Source organism: Xyrauchen texanus, chromosome 26 (genome assembly GCF_025860055.1).
Source record: "Xyrauchen texanus isolate HMW12.3.18 chromosome 26, RBS_HiC_50CHRs, whole genome shotgun sequence".
NCBI lineage: Eukaryota > Metazoa > Chordata > Actinopteri > Cypriniformes > Catostomidae > Xyrauchen > Xyrauchen texanus.
In genome coordinates, this window is record NC_068301.1 from 27,605,752 (window position 1) to 27,618,811 (window position 13,060).

The 13,060-nt window shown below is 37.5% G+C and overlaps 1 protein-coding gene across 4 annotated transcripts in view; it reads left to right on the forward strand.

Annotated features, from left to right (window-relative positions):
- The window catches only part of bag6l (BCL2 associated athanogene 6, like), a 29,770-nt gene that overhangs the window by 238 nt on the left and 16,472 nt on the right, over positions 1-13,060 (forward strand). Inside the window, exons 2-12 of one of the 4 annotated variants that reach the window (XM_052093379.1) lie at positions 329-429; positions 612-729; positions 1,122-1,348; positions 1,452-1,523; positions 4,964-5,086; positions 5,260-5,420; positions 5,518-5,647; positions 5,757-5,960; positions 6,041-6,275; positions 6,521-6,583; positions 11,734-12,005. In XM_052093379.1, the coding sequence (XP_051949339.1) occupies positions 352-429; positions 612-729; positions 1,122-1,348; positions 1,452-1,523; positions 4,964-5,086; positions 5,260-5,420; positions 5,518-5,647; positions 5,757-5,960; positions 6,041-6,275; positions 6,521-6,583; positions 11,734-12,005 (1,683 nt within the window). In that variant the 5' untranslated portion in view covers positions 329-351. The remainder of the gene's footprint in view (positions 1-328; positions 430-611; positions 730-1,121; positions 1,349-1,451; positions 1,524-4,963; positions 5,087-5,259; positions 5,421-5,517; positions 5,648-5,756; positions 5,961-6,040; positions 6,276-6,520; positions 6,584-11,733; positions 12,006-13,060) is intronic. The other 3 variants (XM_052093380.1, XM_052093381.1, XM_052093382.1) reach the window with 3 other exon arrangements.

The window sequence follows — 13,060 nt, forward strand, 5'->3', positions numbered from 1 at the left end:
GCATTAATATGGGCCATACGCTGTATTCAAATGTTGTACGTTGCAATTATTCTTGTCTTTATTATATAGAGGATACGATGACGGCAATTTAGCCCTCGCCTGGAAGCGCACGACGTTACTATGGCAAAATTAGGACGCTGTTATGATAATCGAGCAGTGCAAGATAACGACGTTTCTAATTAGTTCACAGCTTCGTTTATTATAGTGGGGGCGTTATAATATTGTCACTAGCTGTGCAGATGGGATGTTACATTGCCGTTGTTTAGTAACAGGGTCTAACCCTGTAATCACTAGTAGATACATTCTTGATCTTCTCGTCTTTTATAAGATATTTTGTGCCACAAGGAGATCATGGAGGAACCAGGAACCATAGAGGTGACAGTGAAAACTCTGGATTCCCAGAGCAGGACGTTCACTGTCGGGGGAGAGGTGTGTCTCTGTGTGTTAAATGAGTGTTATTAGTCATGTATGTAACAATTACGCGATTAATTAGTGAGTTTTTGCTCATAGGCTGTAGTGAAACGCTGGTAAATACAGTTTTATGTAGATAATACAACTATATTAACAATATATCTTAACTTCAAATTAAGACCAGTCCTTCTTTCTCTCAGTGGACAGTGAAGCAGTTTAAAGAGCACATTGCTGCCTCTGTTGAAATCCCAGTGGATAAGCAGAGGTTGATCTACCAGGGTAAAGTGCTGCAGGACGAAAAGACACTCACAGAATACCGTGAGTGTTGTTTTAATTTTATTTATTTTTTTGTCATTTTCAGTTTGTATCTTGTGAATTTGTACCTACCAAAAGACAAAAATAGAGAACCTGAAAGGATCAGACAATCCACTTTAAAATATTACCAGTACAATTTTCTGTTGTAATGTATCTTTATAGCCACTTGTGTTGTCATACTCAATTTGTGTTCCTAACTGTACTGTAACCTTAATGCATTATGTCCAGTTTGTAAGAAAGTCAAAAACACTTAATAATAAATATAGATAAATGCATTTAGATCAAACATAAAAATAGTCAAAATGTTTTTTGTTGAAATTATGAGTGGTAATTTCCCAAGTTTCTCTATGGAGCATGTTCATATATTAGTGTTTTTCTTTTTTTTTTTTCTTCAGATGTTGATGGAAAAGTCATTCATCTTGTGGAGCGAGCACCTCCTCAGAGCCATCAGTCTGGGGGTGGAGGAGGTGGTGTTTCCAGCTCCTCAGGTGCAATGGATGGCGGATCCACCTCTCAATCCTCCACCTTTCCAGGAGCTTCCCACGACCGTAATGCCAACAACTATGTCATGATGGGGACGTTTAACTTACCGGTGAACATTATGGATCCACAGCAAATACAGGTTACAGTTGCCTTTTTTTACAGTTTGTGTGCATGTGATATGTGAAAACTTTATATGCTCATGAGTTTGTTATTAAAAGCAATCTGTATATCCCACCTTTTAGATGTCAGTGCAGCAGATGCTGGCTGGTGTTGGAGAAATGGGGCGTAATGTTAGAGTGAGCACCAGTTCAGGAGTGAGTCATCAACATCCTACAAACCACACATCCTTATAAAAACATTTAAACACACATCCATTTAATATAATTAGTGTGGGAAACATGTTCCCTTTTTTTTTAAATCCAGAATTGAATGATTTTCATCACTTTCAGATTTGTTAACGGCTTCCAAACGTGTTTGATCTGCCAATATGGATGGATTACTGCTCTTAAATGCTGACAGTGTTTACTGAAGTGCTAGAGTCCTGAATTGAATTTATAGGCTATTATATGCCTGTTCATTTTTGTGAATCAGAAACATGCAGTGTGACCAGTGTGATTCCAGACCGAATTACTCTTATGAGCCAGCTCTTTTTAGAGAATCAAAAACATGCAGTGTGACCAGTGTAGTCTGATTCCTGAATGTATGTCTCTTCTGAACTGGTTCTTTTAGCAAATCAAAAACATCTAGCATGACCAGTGTAGACTGATTCCCATAAATGACTCTTATGAGCCGGTTCTTTTAGTGAATCAAAACCTATGGTGGCAATAAATACAAAAAGAATTGCATTTCTTATTTCTAAAAATTGCTTCCACAAAAGTACTAAAAAAATAATTTATGGAATCGTAACTGGAATCAATAAATTCCTTATGAATTTCATCCCTATGTTATATCAATCCTACTACTAGAGATTTAGTTAAAATATATATCTTAACAATAAATACACCATCACAAAAAATCTGGAACCTGATTCGAAATGTGAAAAACGAAGATGAAGAATCTAAAATTTTTCACATCGACCATCAAGGCATTCTCGTAACTACTATTCAAGAAATAACCAATATACTAGAACTCTTCATTAGAGAACTGCCGACCAGAATTCAATAAGATATGTATACAACATGAACAGAAACCTCTGAATTTCCACTCAAATAACACTGAGCCTTATAATCAACCCTTCACTATACTTACAAGTAACTTACAAGGGCTATCAAACATTCCCAAAATACCACAGTTGGACCAGACAGATTCCATTACGAATTTCTGAAGCACATACAATATTACTGCTCCTCGTGGAGATTTTTAATAATATTTGGAAAACATGGAATATACCACCTTAGTGGCAAGAAGCAATAATTATTCCAAAACCAGGTAAGGATCATTCTGACGTAAACAACTACCATCCAATAGCTCTGACTAGCTGTCTCTGCAAAACCATTGAGAGAATGATCAGCGACCGTCTGATATGGACTCTGGAATCAGAGCATAAGATTATTGATTACCAGTGTGGCCACCTTATCAGACTTGAATCGTTTGCCCGGGACAGCTTCATTAAAAAAAGAACATGCAGTAGCTGTCTTCTTTGAATTTGAGAAGGCCTATGAACCCACATGGAGATATGAAATACTCAAAGACCTGTACGAACTTGGGCTCAGAGGCAACCTACCCAGCTTTTTCTCCAACTTCTTGACTAACAGACATTTTCGTGTTAAAGTAGGAACTACACTATCAAACCCACAGCTAGGAGTTCCACAAGGGAGCATTCTTTCAGTGACTTTATTCAACATCAAAATCAATAGTATAATCAAAGTTATTGACCCCCACAAGTTTATATGTTGACGACCTATGCATATGCTATAGAGGGAAAAACAATATAATTGTACGACAGCAACAACTATGCATAAATAAAATAAAGAAGGGATTCCGATTTTCCAAAACAAAGTCAGTATCTATGCATTTATGCCTTCTCCGATCCTTACACCCCAACAGAGTTGGGTATGGAGGGAGAACCCATCAAAGTAGTGAAGGACTTCAATTGTCTGTGATAATAAATTCACCTTCATCCCACATATGAAGATGTTAAGGAAAACATTTTTAAAACAATGAATATTTTAAAAGTCCTGGCCAATATAAAATGGGGTGCGGACACTACCGTTCTTTTACATCTCTACAGAACATTCATTAGATCCCGACTGGATTACGGAAGTATTGTGTATGGTCAGGCAAGGAAGTCATACATTTGAACACTTGACACAATACACCATCAGGGAACATGTCTAGCTCTTGGAGCCTTCAGAACAAGTCTCGTTCAAAGCCTTTATACAGAAGCCGGTGAACCTTCCCTCCAGAATAGGCATCTGAAACTGGCCATACAATATGCAGTCAAACTCAAAGCAAATCGAAGTAATCTGGCCTCTACACCAATATTCCAACCAGAATGTTCTGATGTGTATGAAGCGAGCCCTAAAGCAATCAAACATTTTGGAATATGGATTAAACCATACTTTGAGAATTTGAACATCAAACTGGACAACATAAGACCGTATCATTTTTGGCCTGTTCCACCCTGGACCTTGAAAAAAAAACAACTATTATTATGGCATTGGCACAACTACAAATGGCTAAAACACTTACCAATGTGTATCAACAGAAATACTTGGAACTAAAATGTAGTTTCCCACTTCATAGTATAGTATTCACAGATGGATCCAAAACGGATAACGGTGTATCAGCAGCAGTAGTGATTGGAGATAAACAATATGGCATACATATTCCAGAACAGAGCTCTATCTTCACAGCTGAGGCTAGAGCGCTGCTACTGGCACTGGAAAACATTGATCAGAAAAATGAATCGATTCAGACTCAAAGTTTTGCCTTCAAGCACTTGAATCCATGGAGACTGATCATTCTATAATCATAACCATTTTTACTAAAATACATAGATTGCAGAAGAAGGATTTCAACATTATCCTCTGTTCGGTGCCGGGACATATTGGTCTGGCAGGAAATGAAAAGGCAGATATGGCTGCAAAAGAGGCATTAAACATGGAGATCTCAGAATGTCTGATGCCACCCACTGCCCTCAGGCCATTAATAAACTTGTATATCACCAATAAGTGGCAATTAGAATGGAATGAGTGCAACGGCAATAAATTATATGAAATAAACCCCAGGATCCAAAGAAATTACTCTCAAAATTTTAAATCTAGGCATGACCAAATAGTGTTTACCAGAGGCCGACTGGGCCATTCAAGACTAACACGTGTTTTTACTGACTGGTGAAGATCCTCCCATATGTATACCTTGCCAAACCCCTATGACCATCAAGCACATTTTACTAAACTGTAAAACTTTTGGAAGTATCTGACAACGCTTTTAAACAGAGACTTGTTGAATATATATATATATAAAAAAGTGCCATCTGAACAGATTTTACCGTCTCTTATCTTGTATACATTTTAAGTGTCTTGTTTAATATTGTGAATATTTATTGATGAACCTTTGTTTGCCATTGAATAGCCTGGTTGCTGACATGGCGTTAAAACTAAATGAATAAATATAACTAGAGATTTAGTTAGAAAGCACTCAAAATATTTTTCTATTAGAAGCACTGTTGCTCTATTTAGCCATAGCCTATTGTTTGAAATTAAAGGTTATCTCTGAATTCATCTAGAATCATTAATTTCCGCCCTCTCAGAGCAGTGGCGCAGTGGATGTCCATATCAATGTGGACCAATCAGTGCAAAGCGAGCCCAGGATGAGGCTCCAGTTGGCTGAAAACTTGCTGCGAGAGACCCAGGCTTTAATCCACAGACTTGAGGTTAGTCTTTCTGACCTTTTGATATCCAAAAGAAACAAATGCAATAAGAAATGTTTGTAGTTTTGATCTTTTTAGTGTGCTGATATGATGTATACCAATAGAGGAAATGCAATCCAGGCTTATTTTCAGTTACCAGTATTAAAATCATTCTTACAATTTTGACACTGTTTCAGGGTCAGTCAACTGAAGGGTCTCAACAGGAGAATGCACCACCTCCTCAGTCATCTTCAACATTCTCAACACAACCAATGGACACCTCCCCACCTCCACCCTCCTCATCCTCATCCTCAACCTCCACTACACAGACAGAGGGACCAACTCAATCTGGACCAAAGTAAGAGAGGAACATACTTTCTTCCTGTTCATTTAAGTCTAAGTCAATTGTCTTTGAACACGTGTCTTCATTTATGTGTTTCTGTCTTTATCAACAGTCACCCGAGCCCATTGGAACTAGTGGAAGTTCTTTCAGAGGTGCGACGGGTTGAGGAGAGACTCCGTCCTTTCATGGAGAGGACACACTCCATCCTTGGAGCTGCCAGTTCTGCTGATTACAATAACAATGTATAAACAAGATTTCCTAATATTCCATAAAATCATATATATTTTCATGTGCGTTGTAAATATGGCTGCCTTTCATTAGCTGAAATGTTTGTTATTCTTTCCTTGACAGACACAAGAACGTGAGGAAGATCAGCGCACTCTAAATTTGATTGGAGAATCACTACATCTTCTTGGCAACACCTTGGTAGCTCTGAGTGACCTTCGCTGCAATTTATCTGCTCAACCTCCCCGCCATTTACACGTGATGCGGTCAATCTCTCACTACAGTTCCCCTGTCGTACTACAGAGTGGACTGCCCCATATTCCCATTCCGGTAAGCTAACGTTTAGAGGAAGTTACTTTTGAAATGAAAAAGTGCTTTAAGCAATCAGGTTGACAGAACAATTCTTTCAGATTAACCTTGGCACAACAGTCACTATGACATCTAATGGCAGACAGGCAAGTGATGGTCAGGCCCACTCCTCTCAGCCCAGCGGCCAATCAGAGCAACAGAGTCAGGGCCAGGCCCAACCTCCTCTACCTACTGGAGCGAATCAACAGACTGGCCAGAGTCAGGGTAATCCCAGAGTGATCAGAATCACTCACCAGACCATGGAGCCAGTGGTCATGATGCAGATGAACCTTGATGGTATGTATCCTTTCCTCTGTGCTTGCACCCATTAGACCTCAGTGTTTTTAGCATAGTGTTTCAGCCATGCTGTCCATTCCTGGTCTGCCACACTTATGACCCCAAACACACTTTTTTTTTTTGTCTGATATTTACTATTGATTCAGTTCATGGTATAAAAAGCCTTCAGAAAAGGGGCCATCTCAGACCTGGACTGGATGGCTGTAGTGTAACTGCCAGACACTGATCTGTGCATTTCTGTGCAGCAGATTCAGATAGTGGATTGCAGGGCCAAAGCCAGCAGAACCCCAGCGGTGCTGGAGAGACTGGTTAGTTTCCACCTCTCTCTATAGTCCATAACCAGCCAACACACATGCCGGAATGAATGTGTACGATACATGTCTTAACGGAATACTTCTTCAAAAAATAAAAATTCAGCCATCATTTACTCACCCTCATGACATTCCATACCTTTTCTATGCTTTTCTATCTTCTGTGTAACAAAAAAGGAGAATTTAGCATGTAATGGAAAGTGAATTGGGACAGCTCCTTAAAGGACAAAAAGGACCATAAAAAGTATAAATTAAAGTAGTCTATATTAGTGTTGTCAAAAATACCGGTACCAAGTCGGTACTCAAATAAAAAAATGTTACGAGACCAGAATGGTATCGGAGTATCGGGTCTACCCGGTTCCCAATCAGAGTCGGAAACTTTCGAACGCTCACAACAAGCAAAAGATGATGACAAGCAAAGTAGCTGCTGCTGCGGAGTCTCAACTTAATCTTGTCGAAAAGAAAAGTGGAAAAAGCCAGGTTTGGAAATTCTTTGGATTTGAGGCTGATGAAAAGGGAAAACCTCATAAATCAGCAAAAACCTATTTGTAAAGGCTGCTTTCACAATTTTCTGACGAAAGGAGGAAACACATCAAATTTAATAAAGCACCTGAAAGACAGACACCTGGATTTATTCAAGCAAATAAAGCAGGTGAGTTTAAAAGCATATTATCATTTGCATTAGGGCGGAAACGTTTAGTCGACATTATCGACAATGTCGAAAATTATTCTCGACAATTTTTTATTTTCGTTGTCTAATAGTCGTTTGATCTCATTTAACATAAAATGAAATCACATTAAACTGTAATGATGAAGCGTGAGAGCAGCATTGCAGTTCATGCCTGACGGAGGAGAAGAATTACACAGATCACAGTCCAGATGCACTCTAAACTTTCACAGCTTCATGTAGATCCCAAAGTATTAGGGAATTATATAAAAAAAAAAAATTATAATATATTCAGAAGCGCACTCATTGTGGAATAAGTGGAGCCGGAGCTCTTTAAAGGAAACATGCGTTACATCTTAAATGCAGTTATTTTAATGTGTTATAGCTTTATTAAAGTTAAAATAATACAGAAGCAGTTCATGTTAATAACTATAAACTCAGAAACTGGCATTTCTCTGTGTGGTCGGTGCCTCTTCTATGAGTTGCGAGAATGTCCCGATCTAAGGGGAGAGATTGAAACTGCACCCGGCTGAGAGAGACTCTGCCTCGGGGACGCTCATCCCTCGATCGCGGACGCTTAATGCAGCTAGATTAGAACGCGATGGCTTGCAACTTATTTAATCATAATATATGTCACTGTGCATTTCTTATCATGAAGAAAATTGGCAATATGCAGCTTTATTAATGCGAGAGCACTTTGCACATTAGATTGGAAATTGTTTTTTATTCATTCTATTGTATGCTTGATTATTTAGTTGTTGTTTTTTAGTACTTGGTAAAAACTTAAAGTAAAAGTTGAAGCAAATCTTATATAAGTGTTCAAAAATACTTCAAGCATACATTGTTCAGTTTTGTTATAATTCAAAAATAATATATTTAACTTGAAGTGTTTCTCAATGGTATATTTTTGTTATTAGTTCAGCTGTTAATTTGTTAATAAAAGAGTGTTGTTCAGTAACCTGTTTTTGTGTTTTACTTTGGTACCGAAAATGGTATAGAGTACCGAGAAATTTCACTGGTATTGGTACCGACTACTGAATGTTTGGTACCGTGACAACACTAGTCTATATACATTGCCTATTTAACATCATCATACCCCCTTGCAATCACTTTTGTTTTTTGTTTTACAGTCTGATTTAAAACCAAAAAACATTTGCCTTACAACATTCAAGTAATGAAAAAAAGGCAACAGTTCCAAAAATGTATATAAGATGAAAAACTAGAATAACAGGGTTAAACATAATAATTCCCATGGATTTAATACTTCATAGACCTACCTTTTCTTTAATGACAGCCATCAGTCTGTTTGGATATGTCTCTACTAGCTTTGCACACCTAGATTTGGGAATATTTGTCCATCCTTCCTTGCAGAATTGTTCTAATTCAGTCAAATTGTGGGATGAGTGGCGATGGACTGCTATCTTCAAGTCCATCCACAGGTTTTCTATTTGATTTAGCTCAGGGCTCTGACTTGGCTACTCAAGGACTTTGACCTTCCTATCCTTAAGCCACTGCATTGTTGTTTTTTTGGTTGTCCGTTTAGGGTAATTGTCATGCTGACTTGTCATGCCCATACCAGACTTAAATTACAGCAGCGGCCAATAGTGTACTTGCTTTTGCAGCGCATGTTAAGTGTTTGGGCTTTCGCGGGTTTTTGAACTTATTTCCTAATCAACCACAACAACAATGACCGTGTGGACAAATGCATGGGGGGGGAAAAAGAGGTTATATATGAATTTCTTAGTTATTTCCAAGTATTCACTGAATGATTTTAGATACATCGCTGTCAGTTATGGGTTGAGATGGGTGTCCTCACTACTTAGTTTTTGAAATAGCTTTCGTCAGGTATGTGTATAATCCCGTTGAAATGTCTACAGTATTGTTTGTATGTATGTGGAGTGTCTGCTGCCTTTTACTCTTTCTCTCCCTCTATCTTAATCACTCTCAGGTGTGGGGTAACCAGGTGCTAATTGTTGATGGGGCGTAGTGTGTTTCCTCCCTATATAATTTGTTTCATGGCTGGGTTGTGTGATGGCAGTGGGTGTTCGTGAGCTGTGCCATCTCGTTCACTGGTGCACAGGTGCACATTTACTTTTTCCCAGCTTACCACTGCTGGTGCAGAGAGGTTGTGGTTGTTGCTGACTGAACCTCGGAGTTCGCTGTTTTTTCATATACAGAACTATCAATAAATGTGTGTGTTTCTGTTACTCTCATCTCCCTCCATCTTTTTTTTGCATTTTATTTTTAAACACCCATCCACTGATGCACAGATGCAATCTTGGTTTTATTAAAATAAAAAGTTATATTTGGGCGAATTGGAACACGATACCTCTAAAAGTTACCTCTAGATTAATCAGTCATATTCTTAATCTTAGTGCTGATCTATGTATTCATCTACTGATTAACAAAATCCCAAGACTGATAGTTGCAGATGTTGATTATTATATGAAATATTTATTTGTGTGCTTAAATCGGTCATTAAGAATGACTGTTTATTAAAACAGGTTATTTAAATGAATCTTTTACAATGCATAACATAATTAATATTCATAAGTTTCGTAGCAATGCCCCCCCAATAGTACTATTTTCCATCTAATTTATCTTTTAGACCTAACTTTGTGTTAATGTTCACTATCAAATGGCTTTTTCCAGCTGTTACAAAGGTGGTAGGCCTACATGACTTTATTAGCAGACTAACATGGGATATGCATGCACTCTCCATCCATGGGTACACTTAACGCAACCTGGAGTTAAGTGTCTTGCTCAATGACACAATGGTGGTGGCTGTGGGGATCGAACCAGCGACCTTCTGATTACCAGTTTACCAGATATGTGCTTTAGACCACTACACCACCACCACTCCAAGACAACTGATGTATATAGTTGAGAAGATACATTTGCATTCCCTTTTGTCTCATAAATGTTCACACCCGTTTTATAATTTATACAAATATAAGAGATACATTTTTTATTTTTTTTATTTAGTACTGCTCATCACAATCTACATTACAGATGTTTACATAAAATATAGTATACATATAGTAGTGTGTTGTCTTCTTGAGCATCAATGAATGTTTGCGCCTTGTGTAATAATTGTCCCTCAATTGTCCTAATATTTGTATATATATCTTTACTGTTACTATATGGCCTCAGACACAAAGATGACAAGAGTGCAAATTGAATGAAATCCCAGATGCCATTTATTGTGCTACTCCAATCCCAATCAATAATTACCAGAAGAAAAAAAAAGTGCTACACAATATGGCACTTTTAATTAGAAAGAAGCCCCAAATACACATGGGACTCTTATTTTGAAATGTCTGCACTCCCAGTTTTGAACACACTTACGGCTGATTCACTGAGAAAGTGACTCTGATTCAAACTGCTAACCTGAGCTCCTGAGTTCAAACCCTCAGTTCTTTTCAGGTGATTCATGAAAAAGATCCGGTTCAAAAGAGTCATTTTTTTAACCACTCTCTTGCACTAATTTTGATGTTGTGTGGCTGCAGCAAGATCGTCAGAAATAGAACGGGTGAAAAGAGGCGTAAGACACACTGGTGCTATAAAGATGCATTCAATAACTCACAAGATATCTGATGAAACTGCATAAGAACACACACAACCCGACCCAATGGCGTCTAGATTTTAAATTATTGTCGCATTCAATTTACTTTGGTTGAATTTGTGACAATTTTATTTGCAGTCTGAGTATTAAATCAAGGGGTATGTTCACTGTTCAAACCCTGTTATTATAGTTTTTCATCTTTTATATGAAAACCCTTTTTTCCCTGTTATTTTAATGTTGTAATGCAAAATTTATAAATAAATCTGGATTTTTTTTATTAATGGGTTTTGATTTCAGGCTATAAGACAAAAAATGGACTATTCAAAAGGGGTATGATGATTTTCTATAGACACTGTAAATTATTTGCTGAAGTGTTCTGAAACCACATTTTAATATGTCATATTTGAACTGAATGAGATTTGAGAGCTATTCACATTTACACAATTCAAGTTTTCAGTGAATTACCACTGAAATGTAAGTCTTTTACTCACACAATGTTGTTGTGTGGCTTCAGAGAACTTGGAATAAAGGGCACGATTGGTAGAGACTCATGTTTTGGTCAATTGTTGATTATGGAGTGTAACAGTCCTGTCCCCTTTATGAAAAAGAGAACTTTGGACCTCCTTCAAATATCTTTTTTTTTTGTTTGGTTTTTTTTTTTTTTCTTCATGGAATACATTTGTGTTTCATGGAAGAAAGTAGCATGGTTTTGGAATGACATGAAGTTGAGTAAAGTTTTGAGTGGCCTATTACGTTAACAAAGCATTATTTGTTGACTAGTATGTGAAGCAGCTGTTGATTGGCTGCTGTCTGTTATCTTTTGTTTAGAATTACAGTAATGTGCTTTAGGTAATGCAATGATGTTTTGTGTGTCAGTAGTCTCTTCATGGTATTTGATTTATCTGTCCTCTTAAGGGTCCACAGCACCTTTTCACGTTCCAGGTCTGCCTCCAGAGTTCATGCAGGCCATCATGCATCAGATCTCCCAGCAGGTTGTTACCATGGCAACCGCAGCCTCTTCAGGACAGCAACAGGGCACTGGTGCACAGAGTGGAGAGAGTCCGGCCCCTCCGCCACCTCAGGCCAGGGTGGTAATCACACGGCCTTCCTTATCCCCACGAATCCCCCAGCCCACCGTCAACCTGCGGACAGCAGTGCCCCCCTCAGCTGGACAACAGACTAGCCAAGTATGAACATTTTCTATGTTGATTGATTTGAACAAACCCATAACCTTAAGTGTTAAACTTAAGCACAGAACTCATCCCGCACAGTTTGTGCTACGGACATAAATGACATATCGTCCCCTTGGAATTATAAGGTTCTATCTGCGTTCTGAGCAGTTTTGAGATATTGAGCTTTAAAGTTTTTGCATTACATATAGGAAAATTTATATGGGGAACAAGTTTCTTTCAAACATGAAAATAACAGTGACCCTATATGTATTCTAAATATACAATATCAATCCTCTCAAATTTGTAAATGGGGATTTTTGGAATGGGTCAAATGCAGATAGAACCTTCTAATTCTAAAAAAACACTTTTCGCTTAGAATTATAAGGTTCTATCTGCCAAAACATTATTTGAACATTAAATATAAAATTAATGTTGTAACAATGTCTCAATATGTGTTAGAAAGTAAAATGTTATCCTTTATAATATTTTTAGCACTTTCATGCATTTAGGACATTTCAAATTAAGCAAGGTAGGTCTAAATATTTTGTCCAGAGCAGTTCATTTTTGGTAACAATTTGGTGGGTAATTAAGCACATTATTGCAGAAATTGTTATTTTAATTTTTCTTTTGTTTAGACAGAAAGCAGCTACTGTAATACATCTGAGCAGGACTTTATTCCACCTAAAGTGGGCCAGGTAAAATGGCTTTCTCTCTAGACATCAGTATGGCTGAAATAACATGGTAACGTTTATTGTTGTAATTAAGACCCCATGAATTCAATTGTTGACTATTTGACCTTTTAAGGCTTAATATTGTAAAAATTAAGACATTTTAAGACTGCAAGAAAACAGACATGATTCAGCAAATTAATTCATTAAGTTTAATAATCATTGAAAAATTATACACTCACTATATCAAAAAATCACAAACTAATTTTTTTAAACACAGAACTATAATACTCCCTGTGACTCATTTTTTAAAACACAGACTTATAATACTCTCTATCTGCTAGTGCCATGAATTTAAACATGGACTTAATGTCACTCATCTTCGCCTCTGAGATGATGCTC